The sequence below is a fragment of the Lontra canadensis genome, unplaced genomic scaffold (genome assembly GCF_010015895.1).
Source record: "Lontra canadensis isolate GAN:19392208 unplaced genomic scaffold, GSC_riverotter_1.0 scaffold1, whole genome shotgun sequence".
NCBI lineage: Eukaryota > Metazoa > Chordata > Mammalia > Carnivora > Mustelidae > Lontra > Lontra canadensis.
The window spans coordinates 70,871,612-70,899,466 of NW_022630995.1; the positions used below are offsets into that span (position 1 = coordinate 70,871,612).

The following is a 27,855-nucleotide window of genomic DNA, read 5'->3' on the forward strand; positions in this document are numbered from 1 at the left end:
GTAGCCAAATTTATAGGAATTAAAATGATCAAGAGGTTGCCTTGGTAACAATAGAATTAGAACAAAGGAAATAAATTTTATGGTTCAGATGTTTAAAGATACAAAGCTCTGATAGCCTGGTGTACCCATCTTCTTTCTCCACAAGTTTTTAACCAAATTCTGTGTATTTGTAGTTTACTTTTTTTTTAAGGTTTTATTTATTTATTTGACAGAGAGCACAAGCAGGGAGAGTGGCAGGCAGAGGGAGAGAGAAAGGCTCCCCGCTGAGCAGGAAGCCTGATGCAGGACTCGATCCCAAGACCCTGGGATCATGACTGGAGCAGAAGACAAAGGAAGGCAGATGCTTAACGACTGAACCACCCAGGCACCCCTGTAATTTACTTTTTAAAATAGCTCCAATTTAGATGCAACATAGAAATTGTTTAGGCACCTGGGTGGCTCAGTGGGTTAAAGCCTCTGCCTTTGGCTCAGGTCATTATCCCAGGGTCCTGAGATCGAGCCCTGCGTTGGGCTCTCTGCTCAGTGGGGAGCCTGCTTCCTCCTCTCTCTCTGCCTGCCTCTCTGCCTACCTGTGATCTCTCTCTGTCAAATAAATAAGTAAAATCTTTAAAAAAAAAAAAAAGAAATTGTTTATAAATGCTCAAGTGCCAGATTGAGAAAGTCGTGTGTTCTTTTCCCCACTTCCAAAGGATATGATTATGCAGTAACTGTTCTTTGGGGTCAAAAATTTGCTTTCTTTCTTCTTTATTGTCTTCAATGTGTAAAACAATCAAATGTCACAATACAAGCCATCATAACTGATCAGAATACTAAAAAGTAAAAAGGCCATAGAAACACAGCATTTTACAGTGAGGAATAGCCCCATTTTACCCAAGGAAAATGGAGGCAAAGAGCCACACGGAACTTCGGTAGCGGGCCCAGCATGGGCTCCAACAGGATTGGTGTTGGCCGGCTCTGGTCTTCACTGCCTCGCTAGCCACCCCCTATGGGTGAGGGGCCTTATTCAAAGGCAAACAGCCCGTGAGGAGGATCTTGATAGCTCCATTTTCAGACCACTGCATTCTCAGGGTATTTGCAAATATTTAGTACTGTCATTTGGGACCCAGGGTTGTCATCTCTTCCCCACTATTCTGGAAACACTACTTTTTCAATGCCTTTATCTCTTTTCCTATTATGCATAGTCTTTTAAAACTTCCTTTGTATCCACCCACAAAAAAGAAAAGTCCCAATCAACAGCTTCTTGAAGATGCCCATGACAGACTCGACACTGTCCAGATTTCTCTAGAAAAACTGACAGAGCCCTTTTCCTGATGTTAAAATGTGTTATATGGGCTCATAATTCCATTCTCCTGAAGTCCCTGAAGACTGTGAGGTGAACTCATTCCCATCCTACAGATGAAGAAAGTAGGGGTGCCTGGGTGGCTCAGTGGGTTAAGCCTCTGCCTTCAGCTCAGGTCATGATCTCAGGGTCCTGGGATCGAGTCCCACATCGGGATCTCTGCTCAGCAGGGAGCCTGCTTCCCTCTCTCTCTCCGCCTGCCTCTCTGTCTATTTGTAATCTCTCTGTCAAATAAATAAATAAAATCTTAAAAAAAAAAAAAAGGCCTTTCCCCACACCCCTTTTTCCCTTTTTCTTTAAAAAGGGAAATTTCGCCCCCAGATTTGTTTTGTGCTATTAGTTGATGACTGTCTTCTCTGGCGACTTTATGTGTTTGCCCAACTTCCCCACGTACAGCCAGCTGTTGCTCTCCTACAACCCATAAAGTGAGCATGGCGGCCTGTTTAGCATCTCTCTGGAACATAGTAGTGGGACAGGAGTAGTGGGACCATTATCGGTGGGGGGACAACGGCCCCACAGAAAACCCGGCACGCGGTCAGGCTGCTTTCTCCCACATAAGCAGCGGTGGCTTCAGCATGCACCTCAAGAACCAGAGCCCGTGCACCTTCCACTGAGGATATGGCTGTACACTGTCACGGTGGACTTTAATTCTTAAACAGGAAATGCATTCTCTAACAGGTATGTTCCTACAAAGCCATTTCAGGAAAAACAAAATAAAGACTTCTCTTTTTAATAATTGATCCATTGACCCCACATGACCTTCAGGGTAGAAATAGCTTCTGCAAACATTTGGGCAAAGGGAGGGGAGGACATCAGAAGGGTCTCAGTTTCTTGGCGACATTGAGGTCCAGGTACTCATCCAGAAAGCTCTTTGCAATCCCCAGGGCGCCTAGGACTATCAGCAGAGCCAGACTCCCCAGACTCAGCCGGAAACCGGTGATCCTACAGGACAGACACGAGGCAGAGACATGGTAACCAGTGCAGCGATGAAGGGAGGCGTTCTGGGGTAGGCTGCTCACCGCTGGCACCTCCCAGAACTTCAAACGCTTTCGCCATTTGAAAATTTGGATTCATCACATGAATTTAAGGGGATACCTAGCCACAGAGGTTGACTCCTTTGCACACTCAAAGGATGGTCACGCCTGGGCAGGATTGTTTCCTTTGCAACTTTTTGGAGATCGTGCGCAATCCTTGCAAGGATTTCAAGTGTGGCGGCTGCGAGCGCACACTGAGTGCCAAGTTTGTACTTGGTGTTCCCGTCTCACCCCTAGTTATGCAAGGCCTGGGAAGAAGGGTCTCGGGCCACTCAGATCACTCGTGCAACCACGACCATCGGGGCTCTTAATAACCTCAGGAATGCACAGCTAATTCGGATGCCATCCAGCCACTCTTTTCCTAAGTGTCACCCAGTTCGTAGTTTCTCCTTACCTTTTTTTAGCTGCTTCCGAATACCCCCAGAAATACTGGTGACGGGCATATATGTACACCAGACACAGACAAGTAGCAAAAACTACAGAGAGAAAACAGAGAAGATACGGAATGTGATGGCGGTCTCTCAAAACGTGGTATGACAACTGAGAAAATGCTCACAAAATGTGTACATGTACAGAATGCACAAATAGCTCTGTCAAAAACAACTTAATTTTTTTTTAAAGATTTTATTTATTTATTTGAAACAGAGAGAGAGAGATCACAAGTATGTAGAGAGGCAGGCATAGAGAGAGAGAGGAGAAAGCAGGCTCCCTGCTGAGCAGAGAGCCCGATGCGGGCCTCGATCCCAGGACCCTGAGATCATGACCTGAGCTGAAGGCAGAGGCTTAACCCACTGAGCCACCCAGGCGCCCAACAACTTAATTTTTTTAATGGGCAAAATATTTGAATAGACAATTCATACAGGAAGACAAGCAAATGTACCAATAAGCACATGAGAATTTTTTTTCAACATTATTCGACATCATTCAGTATCAGCAAACTGCATCTTAAAACCACAAGGACAGAATACCACTGCAAACCCACTGCAATGGCTAAAATTTAAACAGACCAACAACACAAAATGTTGGCGGTATTGGTATCCTCAAACATTATTGGTGGGAATGCAAAATAGTACAGCCACTTTGGGAAAAGTTCTGGTAGTTTCTTATGACCCAACTTTTGGGTCATACTTTTTACCCAACAATTCCATTCCTATATATTTACCCCCAAAGAAATGAAAGTACATGTCCATAAAAAGACTTGTGCAGAATGTTTATTGCAGCTTTATTCATAATAGTAAAAAACAGGAAAGAGCCCAGAAACCTACCAACAGGAGAATGGATAACCGAACTGAGATAATCATACTACAGAATACCACGCAGCAACAAAAACACACGGATACTTGCAACAACATGGTGAGTCTCAACATTTTTCTGAGTGAATGAAGCACAGCACAAGAGTAAACACTGTATCGTTCCCACGATGGCAAGTTCTAGAATGGGCAGAACTGAACTATGATGAAAAAGACCAGAATGGTGTTTGCTTCTGAAAGTGCCTGACGAGGAGGGGCAGAAGAAAACTTTCTAGGGACACCTGGATGCCTCAGTCAGTAAAATGATACCTCTTGGTATCAGCTCATGTAATACTCCCAGGGTTGTAAGATCAAGCCCCACACTGGGCTCTATGCTCAGCATGGAGTCTGCTTGTTCCTCTCCCTCTGCTTCTCCTCCTTCTCTCTTGCAGATAGATAGATAGATAGACAGATAGATAGATAGAATCTTTCAAAAAAAGAAAAATTTTGAGGGGAAGTCATGTCCTGCATCTGATGGGCACATACTTGTTAAAACTCATGGAATGGACCACGTATGATCTCTGCCTTTCACTATACAGTGTGTAAATTTTACCTCAAAGAAATGTAAAGTGTAGCATGATCTTCTGTCATCTTGTCCCACAAAAAAATACCAATATTTTCTCTACCATCAGGGACCCTCTCTCTTCCTCAGCACCCAATGGATGCAAATTGAGAGAGCCCTCTGGCACACACTTGGAGTCTATCTTTGGGGCTCTGAAATCCTGAATAAAATTAAATTCCTTATTTTATTAGATCACAAACATTTTCTTTAGTTTCTACTCTACACCAAGCAGAGTCTAAGGATTGGGGTCAGCAGTGAAATAGATACAAGCTCCCTACCTTTACAGAGTTTATCAGCAAAGACAGCCAACAAGGAGAAAACTTAGAAGAACATCACAGAACTGAAAGTACAGGGAAGGAAATGAAGCAGGAGGGATGGAACAGTGCGGGCAGAGGAGGCATCCCTTAGAAAGGGGTCAGGGAAGGCCTCCTGAGGGGAGGACGCGTGCCTGGGACCTGCGGGTGAGAAGAAGGGGGCCAAGCGAAGAGATGAGATGGCGGGGGTCGGGGGGCAGCTGGCATGTGAGGGAGGAAGTGGAGAGATCCTGAGGCAGACTGCAGTTCTGAAGCCTCCCCACCAAACCCCCCCATCTAATGACTTAATTCCCTCGAAGCCACTGAGAACTATTCCAGGCAATTAACAGGCAACTTAAGTTTTCATGAGGAAGAACAAAACTATGACAGAAAATCCTTTTCTGATAGTGGGCTTCATTCAGCCCGTTACAGTGACATCCAAAGGGTCAAATAGCAGAGACTGAGCCCCATTATCAAAGGCAGGTTTCTTATTAGTTGTTAATGCAGTCTTACCTGACAAGGAACAACCGCCTTCATTCATGCCCTCAGGGGACAAAAACGTGAGTTGGAATAGAGTTAAGAAGTCTCTCTCTCTCTGAAGGACATTTTATCTGAAATTCCTCAGTTGACAGCAAAAATTACAAGAAGACAGTGAAGGAGGTTGCCTTTGAAAGCCACTGGATTGGGGTTTAGTGAAATCTTAGCCATCAAGTGTCAGACCCAAATGAGATGATGAAAGTTACCATAAAGCCAAAGAGTTTGAATTTCTCCAACTCAGATAGCCGGTGCTGCTCTGACCCCGTTACAGAAACAGGCAGATTTGGGTTAAGGCTTCAGCTCGCCAAGGATATTTCCAGATGTTTGCAGAGCGGCTACACACAGGAACACGACAGCCTTGTGAACTCAAGGGTGCACGTGTTATTGAGAAAATACCTACAGACCCTGCCTGTACTTGAAAGCCAGTTTTCTCCCACACTGATGAATGTTAAGTTGAGCAAACTACGTAAGCTGTGGGTTTGTTTCCTCATCTGTAGAGTAGGCATCAGTTACAGAACCTACCTCATAGGAAGGTTTCAATCCTATCTATCCTGTCCATGGGATGGGTTTGAAGATGTAAAACAGTACCTGGCACGTAGTGAGTGCTCAGTAAATAACAGCTATGATCATTAGGGTGAACTCTTGCAGAGAAACTGGAATTAAGGAATCCGAGTTGAAGACCAAGATCATGTCATTTTCATTTGGGAATGCCCAGCATGCGGTTTGCTCCAAGTTGGTTTTTTCATTCTGTTTTGTTTTTGTTATTTGTTTTACCGAGTTAAACTGAAATGAAGCCAAAGTTAGCTTATCTGCAGAGCGGCGCTCTTTGATGCACAGAGACATGGATTATTTTGTTTAAAACAATTTCCGGAATCAGTTGATGTTTGGTGGCACATCCGTTCCTTAATGGTTCTAAGAACCACAGTCATCATTAGAACAGAGTTGATCCTATTTTAAAATTACCTTGATTGAAATACCATCCAGCATCCACAACGTAATCAGAAATATGGGGTAAAACTCCACACAGTTTTGTCTGCAGGAAAAAAAAAAAAATAAAGACACTGGTCATTTTTTTTTTTTTAAGATTTTACTTATTTATTTCAGAGAAAGAGATAGCACCACCAGGGAGGAGAGGGAGAAGCAGGCTCCCTGCTGAGCGAGGAGCCAGATGCAGGGCTGGATCCCAGGACCCCGGGATCGTGACCTGAGCTAAAGGCAGATGCTTAGCCAGCTGAGCCCCCCAGATGCCTCAGACATGGGTTATTTTATGAGAAAACTCAACCTGAAAACATTATGCTTTCATCTGGAGGTAAATGTCTAATTTCTTCTTATAAAAATAATATAAGAATTACATAAAAATTTAGATGTCTTTTCATGTCAAATGAGTTTTCCAAGGTAAGACTCAAACACTGTTAAAACCTCAGATCCGAGCCAAGAATCACCTTCCTACAGGTAAGCTGCCAGTAGTAGGAATGAATTTTAGCTCTTTTCCAAAAGACAGACCTTAAGATGGTTCTGATTCTAAACCCAAAATTCATTCCACATCTTTTCTAAAGAACCCAGAAAATAACACAATTTATATTTATCAGATCTCTTCCCAAAAATTCTTACATACTCATTGCCTTCCACTTGAGTTACCCAGCAGTTAAAAAACACTCTTAAATAATTCCCCTACAATCTCCTGAATGGAGTATTCTTCATTCCCATTTTATGGAGGGAAAAAATAAGTCCCGACAGCACAAGCTGACCCATGCCTTGCAGAGAATCAAAGGTACTGTGTCACCACCAAATTCCAAAGCCCTGTCCCAACATCAAGTCAAATTGCCTCTATTCATAGAAAACTTGGACAGAAAATCTGATACTATTTTAAGCAAAAAGGAACAGTTCTCTGAGAACTATAATTCATCTGCACCTAGCAAAGAGAAAAAAAAGATGAATTATATTCATCCTTCCCATGCTGCACCCCCAAGGGATCTCGGTTAGGTTGGCTGTGCTTCTTGCTGACACTATCACAACCAGAAAGAACTCTACTGTCATTTGTGATGCCTTGAGTTGACCCTAGTGGGACTGGCATAGTGTAGAGAATCCAAAATGATTCCACATTCTTCCTTGAAGTTTCTGTACCTAATGTTATGAGACAATTGGCCCAGAAATAGTTGATACCTGTTCTTGAAGACCTGTATCTTCTAGCCGAGGTCACCATGAGGGGCTTTATTTCCTTTTATTTTGCTTTGGCCACCAAGATGGCAACATAGGGGGTTCTGGAACTTCCCTCCTCCCACGGATACCCTGATTGTACATCCACACTCACAGATCGATTCCCTCTGAAGGAAACCCAAAAGCCAGCTGAGTGACTCCTACAGTGGAGACAAGGAGAAGTTACCCACGCTGAAACAGGTGGGCAAGGCTGAGACACACGCTTGCCAGGCACCACCCCCCAGCACAACGCCATACCAGCAGCTTCTCCCCGAGGACCCCACAGATAGCCCGCCAGCTTTTAAGACTCCTGCTTGAGGGCTGGGCCCTCAGAACCCCTAGCTCTGAAAGCTAATGGGGCTTGCATCCACGGGATTTTGGGGAAGGACTCTAGCAGGACAGCGGGACGATCCCTCCCTACAAGGGCTTGCCAGCAGGGGCTGTGTCCCTCACCTCCCTTGAGGCTCCAGGAAGTGGCCCAGAAGATAGGGGGAGGGGGTGCTGAGGTCCTGGGTGAGCAGGGCTGCTTAGGAGCCATTGAGATTCCAGCAAGGGTGTGACTGCAACTGCATTTGGGCTCTCTGAGGGCAGAGCCTGGAGTATCTGGGCAGTTCTGCTCCCAAGAAACGAGTCCCTTTGTCCCCTCCAGGCAGTTAGTCACTGTTGGTGTCACCCTGGCCTCAGGTCCTAGTGATGCTCATTATCCATTGCTCCTCTGGGCCCCACTTGGGCTGCCCTGCCTTAAGCCCTAGTCCCTCTGAAAGGAGGCTCTGTCCCTGTCTTAATATCATGTATCAGAGATTGAAAATAATTCTCCTGACGGCCAGCCATGAGCCCAGCTATATGGCGATGGTCTTCCTTGTAGCTGCCTACTGAGAATACCAGGCCCTGCTTGGCTGACACACCTTGCGTCCTGTTCTACCTGTTCTTCCTGCACCACCCCAACCCGGCATGCGACCAGGTCTTTCTGCCACCACAGTTAAGTAGTTCGTGCCTGGATGTGTCCCAAGATAGCACGTTCACAGCGAGGTGTCCACAAACACTGTTTAACTCAAGGGGACAAAGTTCGGAAACTGTGTTCTTAACAATCCTATCGGTGACTAATTATAGTTACGCTGACAAGAAAACTAAACTGGAAATAATTCCTGGTCTCTTTTGGACACGAAAGCAGATATATTCTGTTGTCTTACACTAGGTGATCCTCAGGCAAAGTCTCCAAATGCAACAGAAAACAGCTGGAAGAAGCTGTGCCCATTTCCCTTCATGTGGGAAGGGACGGAGGTAGCCCATTATGGCCACTGAGGGACTGTCCCCTTTCCCGCCTGCCCACACCGAGGGAAACATGTCTGTCTACTCGTCCCTGGTTAGAGCCCTCTTTGCTCAAAAAACCTGTGCTCTTTTGATATTTAAGCTTCCCATAAAATGACTGGGGGAGAAGCTTTTCCTTTGTTATAGGGAGAGTCACCATATGGCTCAAAGTCTACCCAGGGGCAATGACAGGAAAAGTCTGTTAGGAAGACAGTAGGGTGACCAATCCTCCTAGTTTGCCCTAGACTGAGCGGGATTTCAGAACATGGGACTTTGAATTTCATAACCAGGATGGTCCCAGATACATTGTCTCAGTTTGCCCAAACCTGAGGGTTTCCTGGGACACAGAACTTTGAGTAGGAAAGTGCCAGACCAACCGGAAGGAGCTGGTCACCAGAAAGGATGACCTGAAGAAGCCTATGGAGATTGAGTCATTTTGGGTTCATGCCCAACTCCGAGGGAGCCTAGCTGTGGGGTCCCAAACTCGTGGCCACTCCAGAGTCCCACTGGACCCAAAGGCCAGGGGCAGTGAGTACAGTCCTGAACTAAGTACCATTAGCTCCTGTCTCAGTCATGAACTGTATTGCTCAGTTCACCTCATTTTGGAAAAAAGAACCAAATTGAGGCCTGACAGCCAAATTGAGCAATTCCTAAAACACGGGTCTCCAAATTTTGTTGACTATATAGTTCTCATGGTTGCATAACCCCATTAAAAAGCAACAAACAGACACACGTCTTCCCGTATGTAGCAGAGGTAGTTAGCTGGCCACAAAGATGGCGTGAAGTTGGTGTTGCACACCCAGGGACCTGATGCCCGGCTGTCCTGGATTTGGGCAGGGCCATTTCCTGCCAATGGAAAGAGAAAGTAAAATATGTCACCTCTGAGCCAAATGGTCAAGAAGCAGGTGTGCCAAGCTCCCTTCCCCCACACACTGGCTGAGTGGGGAGAGCTCTAAGGACATGGATGGGGACAGACCCTTTAGATGGACAGAGTGTAGGCCTCTAAATGGCCATGTGGAAGGCCGCTCCACCAGGAACTCCACACAGGACCCTACGTGACCAGGACACACACTTCCATTGTGTTAAACCACCAGGAATATGGGGTTGATCCATTAGTCCAGCTCATAGAATCAACTGGAAAAGAATATCAACTACATGATAAAACACACACAAAACAGAAATTAAAGAACAAGATTTTAAGAGCAAATATAAATTGAAGCTCCCAAGATTCCTCACCCTCCCAGCAGATTACTTAGTATCCCCTCAGCATGGACGCGTCACCTGGGGGAGCTTTGACCTCAAGCTCTTCTGAATTGCTCTGCTATTTGGTCGATTAGGAGACTGTGTGTGACACTCTTGTTCACAGAAAATATGAACCAGGTACCGAAGGGAAAAACTGGATTACCTAGAGTACCTAGTAGTATAACACGCTTCGGAAATAAAAAGAGACAAGGCAACCTAAAGGAGGCTTCTTAGGAGGTTTTCCTCTTTTGAGTTTTCGTTAGCTCCTTTTTCTTTCTCCTTCTGTTTGGGTAAATCATTCGGAAGCAGCGGGCCGCCCACCGCCATGAGTGGCCTGCTCTATTAGCAGGTGGCCCAGCCTCAGTCTGCTGGCTTTTGACCCTGGAAAGTCTTTTTGATAATTACACTGGCTGAGGGTCAGAGAAACAGGTTAATATGCTCAGCAAAGGCTTGCAGAGTAAAGGTGCTGAGCTGAACTTTCTATATAGATCCGTAACCATCTGAACTGCTCCTTGTCGAGTAACCCTTGTGTGGGAACTTGAGAGGGCAGTGGCCACAGATGGCAGGAGGGCAGGATCAAACCCCAGCTCAGGGGTGCCGCTGCTACGGAAGCACCAGGATGAGCAGACGAGGGAGTGAGGCTTGCAACTCATCCACACCCCTGCTTCTCCTCGTGTCCCGCCAGCTGAGACTCAGCCAGCGTGGGGGACAGAGCTATTTGGTGGTGGCATGGACTGACTGTTGGTGTCCCTCAAAATTTGTATGTTGAAGGTCTAACCTCCAGTGTGGCCGTACGTGGAGTACAGAAGTAATTAATGTTAAATGGGGTCAGAATGGTGGGACCCTGATCTAACGGGATTGGCGTCCTTTTATGAAGAGACACCAGAGAGCTCTCTGCCACCCACCAGACTCACCCCACCCACCCCCTTCTCTGTCTTTGCTTGTACATGCCAAGGAAATGACAAAGGAAGACATGGCAAGAAGGCAGCCATCTGTAAGCCAAGAGAGAAGAGCTCTCACCAGAAACCCAAGCAGCCAGAACTATGATCTTAGATCAAGATCTTGATCTTCTCATCTCCAGAAGTGTGAGAAAACAAGTGTCTGTTTTTTAAACTACCCAATCTGTGGTATTTTGTTACCGCAGCCTGAGCCGACTGATACAGACAGTTTGTGGAGGAGGGTGCTACAGTTTGAAGGGCTCATAGTTTAGAGTCATGATCTCACCTCGGGGATCCATAGCCCATTCTAACTCAGTGGAAAAGGACATCTTGGGCTTTTAGCTAATATCTAAGATGGGTGCACTTGTAAGAAAAATGGAGATATGTTTTCTGCCTCTCTTTAACTTGTTTGCACTTATTACAAAAAATAGGTGATCCACATTACTTATAACCCCAGTGTTGCAGAATACCTGAAAATTATTCTTTGTGAATTTTCCTTTCTCCAGAGTTTTTAGACATACAGTAAGGCCAATAGTTTGAAACTCTAAATTTCTGGATTTGAATCCAAAATGACTATAAAAAAGTAAGTGAAACAGCAAAAACAAAAAATTTACAGCTATAGTGGGTAAGAAGAGGGTAATATTTCTAAAGAGTACTCAGGTTCATGATGAATGGGTTACTTGTGACAGGCTAATTCTGGAACAGAAACTGAATAATTCAATATTAAGCAAATAGGGGTACATTCAAAGAACTAAGTGAGAGGAAATTCTACTATCTTACCCAGCACTAAAGAAGTCATTGTTGGGACATTACATATACTTCCAGGCTTCAGGTTTAGAATATGAAAAATCTTAGTCCAAAGAGAACAACCAAACTTTTTTAATGATTGGGGGAAAAGCTAAAGAATTATTACAATGTAGCCTCAAAATACAGAAGATGAAAGATATTTAATAATGGTCCCCAAATGTATGAAAAAGAGTGGGGTCATTAACAGCTATTCCGCTCTTCTGATGAGAATAGAATCAGAGGGAATGTACTTAAATTGCAACAAGATCAAACTATTCCTTGGATCTACTTATTAGATTTATAAAATCCTTCAATCTAAAAGGATCAAGATACTCAAATTAGATGAGATAGAATTTTCTAAGCTTAGCAATAACTTGAAGGAATGGCCCTTGTTGAAACTATAGTTGCTTTGTTCACAAATTTAAAAATGTATTCCAGTAAAAGATGCAAAACTCTAGAGAGAGTCCTCTTTAAGACCCTCCCTGTAAGAAGGAAAGAGGAACTGAATGGGGATGAGGCCCTGGGCTGGTAATATGGGTAAACTGAGAGCCATAATAATCACTTCTGCTTGGCAAATGAATATCCATTCTGAGGTGAGCTTGAGATAGGAAACAGGTACTTCCATGTGGTCAGAGGGACCTTGAAGTGGTTGTTAGGAGATGTCAGTTTCCACTTAGAGATAGGATTAGTCCTAACACCAGGCTTCTTGACCATACTTAAGACAAAAGAGCAGGGGAAAAGACAGCATTTCTGATATAGCTATGACCCTAAGACCTTCAAGGGAGGCTGAAGGACTCAATGCTTTGGTCCAGGAGAGCCAGAAAAGAAAGTGCATTTCCTCTCAGGGATTTGCAGAGCTCAAGAGAGCCTACCCTTGAAGACAAGAATAGCCGAGTAGGCTTTGGAATGACCTGGTTATCCCAAGGGATCCTGTCCTAACCACCTCAGATAAAATCAAAATGGCTTCACTAGCAATGAATCCAATCTGATTTGGCCTGATATACTTAAACCTTATAGTCTAAGTGAAGACTTGGTCTAGTGCAATGGAACATCTAAGAAGAAATTTGGGGAAGTGAGTAGGCCATCCTCACTCACCCTTTAGAGAGAACTCAGGACAATTACCACTATGCTCTTAAAGGTATTTGATGACTCCTCACTCCCTCTGCCCCACTTATTGGCCATTATTCTTTAACCCCTCTTCATTCTGCCATGATTAATCAAACAGAACAAACAAAACACTTCTAACAAGAAAATTAAGTGTATATACTTTTTTTTAATAAACAGCAGCTTAAGAGAAATATTTCAAAATGGCATCCAGCTATAGAAAAGAAGAGAGAGGGGCGCCTGAGTGGCTCAGTTGGTTAAGTCTCCAGCTCTTGGTTTCAGCTCAGGTCATGATCTCAGTGTTGTGAGACTGAGCCCCGGGACTAGCTCTGTGCTCAGCACAAAGTCTGCTTGGGATTCTTTCCCCCTTCCTCCTCTTCTCTCCCTGCTTCTCCTTACTCCCACCCCCACGTTCTCTCATTCTCTCAAATAAATACACAAATCTTTAAAAAAGAGAAAGAGAGAAGGGCGAGAGCAATAACTTGAAAGAAATCAAATCTGTGGAAAGGGTAAGCACAAACAGAACCAGAATCAGCCCAAGGACTGAGCATGCCAGAAGCCCAGCATGTCCCAACAGAAAGTTCTTAGATGACAGAAGACAAGGTAGGAAGATGTGGAATTTCCTCCTGTGAAGATGTTTATAAATAGTACAGTGTCTCCTAAACTTCAAGCATTAATATATCACTGTCAGAAGTTTAGCATCTCCATATAACACTTACTATTTTTCTATAAATCACCTTTTTTTTTACTTAAATTAGGGAGAGTGAAATTTTATGAGTAGAAAAAGAATATCACTTTCTAAATAAAGTATAAAAATAAATCCCATGAGAACAAAATTTGCCAAGTTCTCATTAGATGCTGTTGATTGCTCAAGGCTCAGAGCACAAGACCCTCCCTCTGTTGAAGAAGAGAATGGATGTTCAAGAGGTGTTGAGAGCACATCACGAGGGCTCCATGCTAAATGTGACAGATTGAACCCATGTTTATTTCTCCTCCCTCCTGAAACCTCACTAAAATGCCAGTAAAGGAAAAAAAAAATAGATATAAAGTCATCGAGAACAAGGAGAGTGGGAGCAGACACAGCAGTAGAAGAGACATGTTAGCAAATTTCTGAAGAAGGACAGCCCTCAGGGGAACAGCGGCTGAGCTGACAGAGTGCAGACAGATGAAACCTCAGTGCCTGCAGAAGGAAGGACCAAAGAAGACTAAGACACTGCTCATCCCAGAACCCCAACAGGTTCAGGAACTGGGGACTCGGGGTACCTTTGAGGGCAAAGGCTGAAAGGGAAGAACTGGTTGACAGACTCTAATAAGGAGTGCTTTGCTCCCCTCCACCTCTGAGCCCCACTCCTACTTTCCCATCCCAGGACAGGGGAGCTCTATTGCCTAGAGAACCCCAAACAGAGAATCGCAGGGGGTCCAGAGCAAAATTCTGTGCTAGGAACCATGTGCACCTGCATACTGTGTAGAAGAAGAACCTTCCTTCCTTCACCCGGCACACTTTCAGGTTTTTGGAAGTAAGACCTATTGTACTCATCCTCCTCCCTCACCCCACACTTGTCTGCCCCTACAGGGGGCTTAAGAGTTTTCTCGAGAGAAACCAAATGGTCCCAGAAAGAGAACCTACAGATACTGACGTTTGGAGCTCTCCCAAAGAAAGCTGCTGATGACCAATCACCCTCTGGCGAAGCTGCCTAACTCAGTAAGCCCCACCCATGCCCATGGAGCTCCCAGCTCATTTTCTGCCACTCTTTATTAAACGGGCACAGACAACCCATCAAGAACCACTTGTCTTTAGAGTAAAGCTTCTAAGATCTCCTTCGCTCAGATCTCTTTGCTGGACCCTTGTCTTCTTGATTTCTAAGGCTGGTTCAGTCCTTGCTCCTCTTCTCTCCTTTACCTACACCCACTCCCTTAAAGAGTTCTTAAAAAAAAAAAAAATTCTTCCAGTGTCGTGGTTCTAAATCATCTTCGTGCGCCAGTGAATTTGTATTTCCAGCTCAGATCCCTCTGCCAAAATGCAGATTCGTATATCCACCTGCCTGCTGTCTCTCTACCCAGTTGTGTACCATACCAGGCTGTTTACAATGCAACAAGAAAGGATCCAAGTAGCGTAGTGAATGACAATGCTGACAGCCTCTCCTTAGCTGTAGTGTAAGTCACATCTCAGACACAACCTGTCAATCAGAATCGCCCGGTCTTCCCCCTGAAACTGGTCCTCCTGCTGCCTTCTCTCTCAGTTGTCTCTCAGGACACTCAGGCCAAATCTCTGAGGTCGTTCTTGATGCTTCTCACACTCCATATTTATTACGTCAGGAAATTCTCTTGGCTCTATCCTCAAAACATATCCAGAATCTGACCATTTCTCACCATCTCTACTGCTACATCCCTGGGTCAGGGTAGCCTCCTAACCAAATTTCCTCCTTCTACCAATGCCTCCTATATATAGACTGTTCTCAGCAAAGCAGATCAAGTGATCCTTTGAAAATATAGGATGGGGGGCGCCTGGGTGGCTCAGTGGGTTAAAGCCTTTGCCTTCGGCTCAGGTCATGATCCCAGAGTCCTGGGATCGAGCCCCACATCGGGCTCTCTGCTCAGCAGGGAGCCTGCTTCCTCCTCTCTCTCTGCCTGCCTCTCTGCCTACTTGTGATCTCTGTCTGTCAAATAAATAAATAAAATCTTAAAAAAAAAAAAAAAGAAAGAAAATACAGGATGGTGTTATTCCTCCACTCAAAACCTTATAATGACTTTCCATTTCCCTCAAAGAAAAGCCAAAGGCCTCACAAAGGCTTTTAAGGCCCAACATGATCCATCTATTAGCTTTCTAACTTTACCTCCTACCACTTTGTCAGCTCCTTCTCTCAGCCACAGACTTCCTTGCTCACCCACCACCAGGCACATTCCCACTTGGGGTTTTTGCAATAGTTACTCCCTCTGCCTCAAGAGGCTTTTCTCTGCATGTTCACATGGCTAACTCTTACCCGCTTCAAGCTTTTGCTTGAGTCACCTTCTCAGTGGGGTCCACACGGAACAACCTAAATAGGAACACGCCCCAACTCGCCCCCCAGCAGCCCATCCCTATGCTCCCTTACAGTGCACTCCTTTTTCCTTTATTTCGTAACACTTACCACCTCTTGCTTAATACAGTATTTTCTTATACTATTACCTGTTTACTTTCCATCTTCTTTGACTATAAGGTGAACTTCAAGAGGGCAAGGATCTTTGTTTAATTTTTTCACTGGCATATCATAAGCTACTGGAACAGTGCCAAGTATATAGAGGTGGTCAACAGATATTTAATGGGCAAATAATACATAAAAATGAAAGACAGAGGCTAAAATTGACAAATAAGAAGGAGCTTGGAAAAAACAGAGATGATACAAAAAGTTTAAAAAATATTATCATAAAAATCCTCAGATATAAGAAATTAAACTGTATCCGTAAAACAAAAAGGGATGATTTAATAGCAGCAGTAATAGCTAAAGAACAAAGAATAAAAATTAATTCTTAGAAATTAAAATTGATATCTGAATTTTTTTAAAGGTTAGTAAACAGAAGTTCCAGAAATTTCCCAGAACAAGCAAAAGTCCAAGAAGATGAAAAACCAAAGATAAAAGAAAACTAGGTGACCCACCCAGAGCTCAACATACAACTCATGGAGGTTTTAAGAATAAAGGAACAGAAAAAATGAAGAAGAGGAAATTCAGGGGAAAAGATATTTTTTAAAAATTCTAGAACAGGAAGACATGAGTTTTCAGTTTGTAAAAAAGCTCTATGTAGGGGTCAGCATAGTAAAGACAAATGCCTCTCAGTCAACACAGTACCATAACATCTTAGGACATTGGGATGAGAGGAAGATTCTAAAGCCTCCACAGTTTCCAAACAAAGAACCAGTAATTAGGATGGCACAGAACATCATGACAATACCAGTGGAAACTGGAAAATAATAGAGGAATATTTTCAAAATTCGGAGAGTAAGGATTTTTAACATAGAAATACATGTCCAACCAACACATCAATCAGCTGTGAGGCAGAGTAAAAGCATATTTTGAAATGTAAAGTCTCAAAATCTGACCAACTATTCACCCTCTCTCAGCAAACTTCTGCAGGGTATGCTCCACCAAAATGAGAGAAAACCAATAAACAGGAAATAGGAGATCCAGGAAAGCAGGCAATCCAAATCAGGAGAAGATAAGGAGAATTCCTGGAATGATGACAAAAAGTCCCACAATGACTACGTGTAGCAGGTTTAAAAAGCATCCTCCAGATTGACGCAGAAAGATGGAGGACTCAAGCAGAAATGATCCAAGGGAAAAAAAAAAATGGTATTACTAGTATAATGTATTTGAATGTACTAAGAGAAGATTTTCAGTTCTCTTAAAGATTTGAGGATGAAACTAAACAAACAAATAAAGAGGCAATCATTAACCCCAGATAAAATGAAAAATTTCACAAGAGAGAGCTGAAATCATTATATACTATTTGACTGAAGTTTGAACATTACTTAGTTAATTATAATAATATAAACATTGGCTGTTGGTTTAACTCAACAAAGTGATGTAACTTGTACTGGAAGGAGGAGGTAAGGAAAAGAGGAAGTGGAAAGACATGAAATTCTTTCTTCCATAAAAGGAAGCTAATGGATAATGCCTAAAATTTATTAATCAATAAATAGCAGTGAAAGCATAATGTTTAGAAATATGGAAGTAAAAACCAAAAGTAGTAGTCAGAAGGGTGCCAATGGTTGTCTCTGGGGTTGGATTGGCAGTAAGGAGAGTTATTTGTTGCTTTCAAACTTGTAATGTCACTTTATTTTCAGACCACATACATGTATTACTCTGATAAAAAATAAATATTGGAGTGTGGGACATATCGGCGCCAAACCAATGCTTTCCACTTGACATAATCATAAAGATTCAAAGACAACCGAAAGGGAAATGAGTCTCTCACCATGTCATTCAATGTTACTGAAAATCATATCTTGGGCATAAAGTTTCAGTCAAGTAAGAGATCAAGCTCTGGAGATCTGCTGTACAACACTGTACTTCTACAAACAATAATATTTTATACATTTAAATTTTTTAAGAGGGTATATCTCGTGTTACATGTTCTTACCACAAGAAAATTTTGTTGGAAAAAAAACATGTTTATGCAACTCTTAAAATTATCTCTTCTATTAACATCCCATAATTTTAAGCCTGGGGAATAATCTGTGCAATTCTTTTTTTTTCTTTAAAGATTTTATTTTTTTATTTGAAAGAGAGACAGTGAGAGAGAGCATGAGAGAGCAGAAGGTCAGAGGGAGAAGCAGACTCCCCGTGGAGCTGAGAGCCCAATGCGGGACTCGATCCCGGGACTCCAGGATCATGACCTGAGCCGAAGGTAGTTGCTTAACCAACTGAGTCACCCAGGCACCCAGTCTGTGCAATTCTTGCCTTTGAAGTAAAGAGATGGACAAGAGAACAATGTTGTCAGCTCAAGGATCATGACTTTCCCAAAGTGATTTAAGATGGAATAAAAAGCCAAATAACCCAATCATCATTAAAGAAATCAAATTCCATAGTTGAGATTTTTTCCCACAAGGAAAGCATCAGTTCAGATCATTTTACAGGCAATTCTAACAACTTTGAAGGAGCACACTCTCCCAATCTTACTAAAATTCTCTGAGAAAATAATTCTCTAACTCATTCCATGAAACTAGTATAATCTTGATATCAAAGTGAGATGAAGATCATATAAATAAAGGAAAATTATAGGCCCACGTCACTCATGACATAGATGAAAAATCCCAAAGTATTAACAAAAGAGCTGAGTGACACATAAATGGTGACACATGCAATGTTTCTAAAAGCACTTATTTGGGGGATGAGATCTAAAGGGAGCCCTAGCATCTGTAGCAGCCAAACTCATGGTGTTCATGGTGGAACATTCTGTGTGCATCTGAAAAGATAAGATGATCAAAATCACAACAAGTATGTGTGAAATGGAAAGTTTTCTCACTCTTACAGGCTTGGGATTTCAGGAAATGGTTTGTCTCTGTTTCACGTGGAAAGGTAAAACAAAGATAGGAAATTGATGTCATAGCTAATCCAGCTGGAGGCTATCGAACTCTCAGAGTACTCAAGGGGCTCTTGAACCAAACTGCCATGCTTAGAGATATAGAGGTCTTTCTTAAGATCCCAGCCTTTTCTATAAATGCACCCTCTAAATTCGAAATATAGGTCAGTAGAGATTCCATGTGCTGGATGCTTCAAGCTTCAAGAATCATGAGGAGGGGTTTGGCTGTGAAGTATGGTTTGTTACAATGGGATATCTTCTCTGCACCTCTTTGCCCTGATCAGAAGTCTCTGTATGTGGTAGGCCCAGATCCCAGAAGGGTGGGGGAAGCATTACTTACTGTGCACGAAATATTCTTTCAAACTCTGGTGACCCAGAGACTGCCAGAGGTGTAACTTTGTATTTTAATCTTGCCTTTCCCACATGCAAAGCAAAATAACCTGCAAGGATAGAGAGGGATTAACAATTAAAATGTAGCACATCACTATTGATTAGGAAACACACAAATTTAAACCACAATTAGATACCATCACATACCTATTAAAAGATTTAAAATTAAAAAGACAAATTATATAAATTTAAAAAGAGAGCAGTAAGGCTAGGAGAGCAGCCAGAATTCTCAAACACTCTGATGGGAATGTAAAATGGTACAATCACTTTGGAAAACCAAATGGGATTTTTTAGTTAGACATACATAGACCATATAGCCAGTCACTCCACTTGTAGTTATTTCCTCAAGAAAAATTAAATCATATGTCCATACAAAAACTTGTACACAAATGTTCATAGCAGCTTTATTCATAATAGCCAAAAATTAGGAACAACTCTGCAATTGTTAATTGTTAATTTTATTATCTCAACTACACTAGGCCATGGTGCCCTGTTGTTTGGTCAAACACCAGTTAGACGTTTCTGTGAAAATATTTTTTGGGTGTGAGTAACATTTATATCAGTAGAGTAAATCTGAGTAAAGCAGATTACCCTCCTTATGTGAATGGGCCTCATCCAATCAGTTGAAGGCCCACAGAGAAAAGACTGAAGTCCCCCAAAGAGAAAGGAATTCTGCCTACCAGCTGCCTTGAGGCCACACGGCAACACCAATTCTTGCTAGAATTTCCAGCCTTCGAACACACCCTGCAAATTTCAGAGTTGCCAGCCCCCACAATGGTGTGAATCAATGTTTTTTTAAATAAATGTGTGTGCATGTTGTATTGTTCTGCTTCTCTGCAGAACCAACACAAATGTTGGTCAACAAGCTAATGGATAAACAAATTGTGGTGTATGTGGTATATCCATATAATAGAATACTATTAGACAGTAAAAGAGAATTGACACATGAAACAACAGGGATGAACCTCAAACATATTATGCTGAATGAGAGTAACAATATCAGAAGAGAACAGTACTGTAGAGTTTCACTTATATAAACTTCTCAAAAATGCAAATGAATCCATAGTGACATAAAGCAGATCCGTGGCTACCTAGAGAGGGCAAGAGCCAGGAGGGAAGGTCACAAGAAAACTTTTGGGAACAATGCCTCCTTGTCTGACTCAGTTTCCCTACTATCAGATGATCATGACTTTGTTCTTCCTTGGCCACATTTGCATTAGATCATCCAGGCCCAATGCCAGAGTTGCTTGCATCTGACAACCAGCCCTATGAAGCTCACTGGCTTCCAGACCACACTTCCTCCTTGGTCAGTTGTTCTCACCTTCCTTCCTTATCACCCTAGTTTTGCCCCATAATTAACTCTGGGCTCAAGGATTTCCCTTCAGATTATTTCTTCCAGTTTCGGTTCCCTACCAGTTCTTTCCAGGCAATCCTGGTCTCGCTTACTTTAGTACCTCCACATCCATTTCCCACTTGCTCGTGTTTCAAATCTAGTTTCCTTTTGCACACCACGTTTCTAGCTTGTGTGACAGTCTCTGGCATGATGCATTTCCTCCTGAGACCCGCTCCTATCTCTGTTCTGACAAGTCAGTAAATAGTGAGCCTGGTTCAGTAAGGGCTTGCACAGCAGGCCTCTTCCCTTCCCCACGACTTCCTCTCCTCTACAAATAAACCATGGCTCAGGATTTAAACGCTGCAACTGAACATCAAAAGTGCATAAATGCTCTGCTAGAGTCTCTCATTCAAAATGCTGTGGCATCCCTGAAGCCAGACAGAGCAGGGTGAAGCTTTGGGAAATGCAGGACCGGGCACAGGCTGTTTCCAGCCCTGGCTAAATCCTCGCAAGGCAGCCTGAATCTGGAGAGGCCATTAAGTCATGTGCCTGGCTGGCGCCAAAAAGGAGATGTGTCTGCAGAGGGGAAATATGGCGGCCATTCTGTACCGTGCTGCCACCATGGCTCCATGGCCTTGGAGAAAACACTTGGTAAGTCTTCTTGCTTCCATCTGTAAGATGGAAACAGTGAAAGACGTGTGCTCCTTGATTTACACTGGGCAATGGGGCAAGAACCTAAAGCTTCGAAATAAAGCCATGTGTGAAAGCTTTGAAAGTACCATCTTCCTCTTGGCTCTCCATAGCACCTGGTCACGCCTGTCTGTCGCAGGACAAACACGAGGAGTTTCTGGCAATGGCAGGGGTGTTTGAATGCTCCCCACCCAGCCCACCCACAGCACTGGGAGGAAGGATTCAGTTGGGCCAGCATCTCCCTGAGGAGGAGAAACCCCTTTCTGCTCTTCCAGGTCAGGGGCCTTAGGGAGGCCATGGCTACCGCTGCGATCACATGATGAGGGTGGAAAGGCTGGCAGCCATTTTATTTCCCTCCCTTACAGTCACCTAAAAACTACTTGGTGATACTCTCCTTTTGCTATGCCTGTCTTTTTCTCTTTTCTTCACTTTCACCGGAGGGATGCATGTATGCTGGGGGGGCGAGAGGGAGTGAGAATCGAGACCACCACCCCCGGCCCCACCCCAGCCCCAGCCATAGCTCAGCTTCTTGCATGTAGCTGCCCCTCAGTCCAGCCAAAGCTCCTTTCTGAGGGTGAGCAGCAGAGGATGGGGACAGACCATGCTATGCCCCAACCCCAGGCCAGGCCCCCTGGTAGGCACTTCTCACCCAGCATCCTGCTTAACCCTCTTTGAAGAGGACATTGAAGGACAGAATATCCTGGCCAGGGGTACCCAGCTGGTAAGTGGCTGAGCCGGACAGATAGGGGACTGTCTTCAAAACCAGATCTATTTCTACCATGATTCATGGTGTCCCTTCTCCATAAACACCAGACTTCTGCAGAAGCAGCAAATTCTGGTCCTTCATGTCAACTAAACAGTGTGTCTTCTCTTTCTTTCTCTCTCCCTCTCTCTCCCCCACCCAATCAGTAAACGTTCCCCATCTACCACTGTTAAAAAAGAGACAACACGCTCAAAATGGAGGCATTAGCACTAAGCTGACATCACGGAACCGAGACTTAATCCCTCACTTAGTTACGGTTTCAATCTCTCCCGGAAGTGGAATCTTACACAAGTCAATTTGGAATTACCAGGTTAGCACTAGTGAAGCAACGGGCCTGATAGATAAATGCTATCTAAAAAAGGTGACCTTTGCCACTAACAATCCCCGTTTGCTAGCAACTTCCTTTTGTGCCCCCTTCTGCCCTCTGTCTTTCATATCGTACAGCGCTCCAGAGCTCCTCTCTATCTGCTGGATGGGATGCTGCCTGATTCATGACTCGTTGAATAAAGCCAATAAGATCTTTACAACTTTCAGTTGAATTTTGTCTTCAAGTACCACCAACCACCAGGGGCCCAGTTTCCTGTCCTCTCCACCCAATCCCTGCCACCACCACCTGACCTCTGGCCACAGTTCCCCACTGTCCCCTGCACCCACCAGCACACAGAAGCCTCTCTGTGAGGCTGACAGATGCTCTGGGGTGTCTGTGGACCCAGTCCTGTGCTCTCTGCAGCACCAGGAGGAGGAAACACACAGGGCTGGTGTGCTTCCGGGGAGGTGTGTGGGAACCAGTGGGACCTCCATGACCCAAGGGCCCCTTTAGTTGGCGATAAACAACCTACTCTACTCTAGAATGTGAATCAAACCACACAATGTGTGTCATAGTATCATATTTTCATAAATACACAAAACACACTGGTTAGGCAAGACCCTGAACATGCATGTAGGCCGGGACTTTATCCAAAGCTGTGGTCCCTTCATGCTCTGGCCATCTGTGCACCCTGAGCCATCCCCAGCTCTGCCTCCCCTTCCTGGAGCAGCACACTCAGAAAAATAAAGAAATATGTATGGTTGGTTCCCAGTCTTGCTCCCCAGTGTCCAGACCCTTTTCCCCATTTAGCATGTTAAGTTGACATCATAGATAAGATGATAATTGACTCTCCATGGAGCAAATGCTTTTTACATAACCAGCCAGTCGAGATGCCCAGTAAGTCTACTGGGAAGGTGCTTTAAGATTTCGAATTCATCACCTAACCTGAAGCTCCTATTTCTGCAGATTTTTTTAAACTGGATAATCATACCTGCCACAGGCAGTTTATTTAAGAAACATTAATAAAAAATGAGGCTTCAAAAAATCACAGCCGGGGTCTAAAGCAGGTACAATGTTTCCTCTGGAACCGTCCGAATTAGTATGGATAGCCCCTTTCTGTCAGGTTAGCTGGTGCATTTCTAAGGGTCATCTGAACTGGGCCGTGGGTGGTAACCACAAACAGGACAGAATCGCCAGGCTGAGAGAGCCTACCTCAGCCCCTTTGCGAGAACTGCTCCCTGGAATGTTCCAAAATCTCTCTCTCTGGGGAAGGAGGCACGGACGACCCAGGGTACGCTACGCCTGTGTGGCCCCCACACAAGGAAGCGTGAAACTCAAAAACCAGACCTTCTTCCCCCTGGGGTGCGCACACACACACACACACACACACACACGCACTGCCTGAGACTCTTATTTGTTGACAGGCCGACAGGACTGAAACAGCAGCCAGCAGGATTGAATGCCCAGCCATCTTCACATGGAATGTTCTGGTCCAAGAAACTATTTGTCGAAATCCAGGGGCGGGTAGCAGGCACTTTCGACTTTGTATTGTTGACCTTCCTTATAAGGTAAATAAAGCCGGAGAAGGGGGGAAAAAAAAAAAAAAAAGGACCAGTCTAAGGGCTGGGTGATCTTTGCCCTGGAACAGGAATTGGGACAGCAGGTGATTTTGGAGCTGCCAGTCACAGATCTTTATCTGGCTGGGAGCTGCCTCCAGAGCTTGCTGGAAGGCTCTGTCCTCCCCACCCCCACCCCCTCCCACACACTGCGGCTGCAGCTCAGCCTTCCGGATTAGCCCTCCCCCAGCAGCACCTGTGGGAAGACCTTCATCTCAACCAATTCCGAACCAACTTCCCCTCCCCCTCTTCCAACCTCAGGACCCTTGAGTCTCTTCCCCAACTGCAAATGCTAGCTGAGCCCTTGCTTACTTCTGGTGGGAAAAGAGATGGAAGCATTTACTTAATCCCACTGAGGTTTAATGCTCATTTAAAGGGATTTGAACTTTATTCTCCAGTAAATGGTGAAACTTGGATTTGAACACAAGTCCAGCAGATTCCAGTTGTGCCCTCCCTCACCGCCCCCACCCCCATCCTGCTGCCTCCCACTGTCACCTTGACTCTCCCTTGGGCCTGGTGACCATACATTTAAAAAAAATAATAAACTAAAGCATATTTTCTGAGAAAGAAGAGGGCCCTCAGGAGAAGATGTGGAGTGATAGTTAAGTTGACTTTTTTAAAAAGATTTTATTTATTTATTTGAGAGAGAGAGAAAACATGCATGAGCAAGGGGCAGGGAGGGACAGAGAGGGAGGGAGAAGCAGACTCCAAGCTTAGTGGGGAGCCAGACATGGGGCTCGATCCCAGGACCCTGGGATCATGACCTGAGCCAAAGGCAGACGCTTAACCGACTGAGCCACCCAGGTGCCCCTAAGTTGACTTTTATAAGAAACACAGCACAATGGTCATCATGCCAGTCAGAGCACTGCCCCACACCACCAGGCCCATTGTGGGTCCCCCCACTGGCTGGGGACTTCTCTACTGAACCCATTTATCATAGCCCCCCTGCCCTGCCCCCCGTCAACACAACTCTTTTGCTCCTTCAAGATGCAGCTTCCTACAAAACAAAGTTGGGGCCCGTTTCTCATCTCACCCACCAGCTCACTTAGAGGGAGCCCCAGAGCCAGGAGAAGGGCCTGGATGCCTCAGCCTCACCCAGGCCTGTGCTTGGGCTCCCTCCCCTGGCTCTTAGTGCCCACGCACCCTCGCCCAGGATGCTGAGCGTCAGTCTGATAACAGGGGCTAAGAGGGGCTGAAGGGACTCCCTAGTGCTGTAGCGCTGTTAGGAGAATTAAGTTAGTTCACATTTATCAAGCACTTAAAACAGCATGAGTAGCACCCAGACCTGTGTTCTGGGTTTGTTAAATAAACACACAAAGGGGCTTCATGTAAGGCGCCACCCCACAATGGGCCACTTTGGCGGGAAAATGATTTTGAATTAAAAAGGCGTCAAGTCCAGCAGATTCAGGAAAAGCTCTTTACCTCCCCGCTCCCAACTGCCTAAAAATAATTTAGATAGAGAACCTGCATCAGGAAGCGAGGTATCACTATAGATAAGCGCAGTGGGATATGAACTGGGTGTGGTAGATAGGGAAGAACTTAACACGGCCTGTTTGGTCAGAGTCCTCTATGTCCCGTTGTTTTTGTATGGCCTAGCAAACACTTGTTGACCCAACATTGACCCTTTTTCATCTTCCTGTGAAGTGCATTCCTTCCCTTTGAAGTCCCAGACCTCTACCCCCTTCTCCTTAGTTCAGAATGACACGTACATGTCATTTTGCCTATCTTTGGAATTTCCGTGTCTTTGTGGATTCCTCGTGTGTGCACCATTAAATGTGATTTTCCCCTGTTAATCTGCCTCAAGTCAATTTGATTCTTAGTCCAGCTAGAAAAACCCTTGAGGGGACAGAGAATTCTTGCTCCCCATCCACATCTAGAAGAGTACTTAGCATATTATGTACCTAATGTAGAAAGATATATTTTAAAAGGTAAAAATCATGCCTCTCATGCAAATAGAAAATGAAAACACATCAAAGGTTTTATCAAATTCATTAATGGGGGAACGAGGATGACCTTTTAACTAGCTCAAAGGAGAATTTTTAAAAAACCACACATATATGGTATTAAAAAACAAAACTCAGCGGAGGACAAGTTAAAGACCTTATTGGCTTTATTCAGATACTCATGCACCCAGCAGACAGGAAGGAGCTGTACAAAATGAAAGACTATTCTAGGCAGAAGGGGGTAGAACAAGGACATTAGACCAGACCAAAAGTAAATTGCTTATTGCAAGGTTACTCTCCTTTAGGGCATGGCAGGGATCGACCTGGCAGATTACTTAACTAATGCTGATGAGGTGATTCCTGACAGTCTAGTTTAAGATTCCATTTCTCCAAGAGCTGAAACAGTCATTAAGTGAAGTCTCGGTGTGTTGACGTGGGACTTCGCATAAGCGACTCTATTTGGGGCCAGTTGTCTTGTTTTTAACAACAGGGAGTAAGGAATGCTAAAATTAACTTACAAAGAGTGGCAAACCAGGTCTGCTCCCAATGCCCGGTTGGTCTCTTCAGGTTCCCTCTGCCTTCGTTGGTTTTGAAATCACTGAAGAGGACCATTATGTAAGAAGGCAGATCCTAGAAGTTCAGGGTGGCCCCAAAACGTTCCTGTGTATTTGATTGAATGGCTTGGGGCTTCTGTACGCGGCAGGCATTCTGAACTGCTGGCCAGCTGCCCCGAACTCCCATCACCGTGTACTCAAGTAACCTCCTCCAATGACAGCCTTAGAGAAGAGGTCTGGGCTGGGCCCGTGGGCACGCAGAGGCTCTCAAAGGGAGAGGATTGCTCCAAGAATGAGAAACAGCAGAAGGAAGAGGGGAGCCGGGAATGGGGCCCCTGGCCCGTGGCCACATTCTTTTGGTGTTTATAGCTCCCGTTTTGAGAAACTTGGGTACGTCCATACTAGGGAACTAGTTTGGAAAACAAACAAACAAAACAAGCAATTCCAGAGGGACCTTTTTTGGCTCCCACTGATTTACCTTCTTCCCACTTTCCAGACAAATCTTGAGATTCCCTACTCGCTTATCCAAGCCAACCCCAGTCAGTCCCCAAATCCAGATCCTAAGAGATATTGATACAATGGCAGAAAAAAGGTGCTCGAGTACTTTGAAACCCAGTGCATTCGCGTGTAATCTGCTTTGATGGATACTGAAAGTTGGTACAGTTTCTGCCTCTAGGAAGGTATAAAACAATGGAGCTTTGAATAATGAGATGTTCATCACCTTGTGTGGTGATAAAACTTCCAGATGATCCTATGGTTGAAATACTGCCATCCTATGAACAAAGACTAGCAAACACGCAAGTTTCTCTGTACCTTTTCCCTGGCTGTACTGACAATGAAAAGCGTTGTCCCTGCATGCAGGACACATAGAACCTTCTGGTAAGTGCCCCCATTCCTTACATTTTTGTAAGAAAAGAAAAACAAAAGAAGACGCAGCATATTGGTAATTACAATACAGTGGGCTTTAAAATATGTATTCTACCTATAGAAACTCAAAGGAATCTATAAGGGTTTCTACAGATTTACCATATTCATCAGTGTTTGTTGCTAAAATGATACTCTGGGGAAGGCCATCGAGTGAGGCCAAGGTCTGGCAACATAAAAATGATTCCAGCCCACGTGAAAGAGCTGTTTTCATGAAACACAAACTGTAAATACAACTACGTCCCTATAATTGCAGTAAGAGATGAGAAGAAATGATATGTTTAACTAGAGTCATGTTCCGCCTCAGACCAGTGGCATCCCCCCACATCAGTCCCTGGCCTTGCCCTCTATGCTCTATCCTTGACCCTCAAAGACTGGCAGCTGGTCATCTGGTTTCTGGCAGCAGGGCGGCTGCCAACGGCCCTTGTGCAGAGAGACAGAAAATGCTCACCCTTCCCCAGGATGTCCAGAAATAACCAGGGCAGTTATGATATCCGACAGCCAGAATACTCCACCCTGAAGAAACAGAGCATGTAAGTTTCTCCACGTGCCTGGAGTTGACTGCATTATCTCACCGGAAGCCCCTGACCGGTTGAAGAAGCCTTGTCACGACACGGCACGTGTTGAAATGAAACTCAGATAAACCAAAT

General features: G+C 44.4%; 1 protein-coding gene across 1 annotated transcript; it reads right to left on the reverse strand.

The window, feature by feature from the left end:
* Positions 1 to 1,950: 1,950 nt before the first annotated feature.
* MGST2 (microsomal glutathione S-transferase 2) lies at positions 1,951 to 23,761 on the reverse strand. The gene is given in 6 exon segments (XM_032857322.1): positions 1,951 to 2,281; positions 2,768 to 2,849; positions 6,018 to 6,038; positions 6,041 to 6,087; positions 19,026 to 19,125; positions 23,582 to 23,761. Coding segments are annotated over 6 exon segments (438 nt in total). The 5' UTR covers positions 23,640 to 23,761; the 3' UTR covers positions 1,951 to 2,151.
* Positions 23,762 to 27,855: the final 4,094 nt, after the last annotated feature.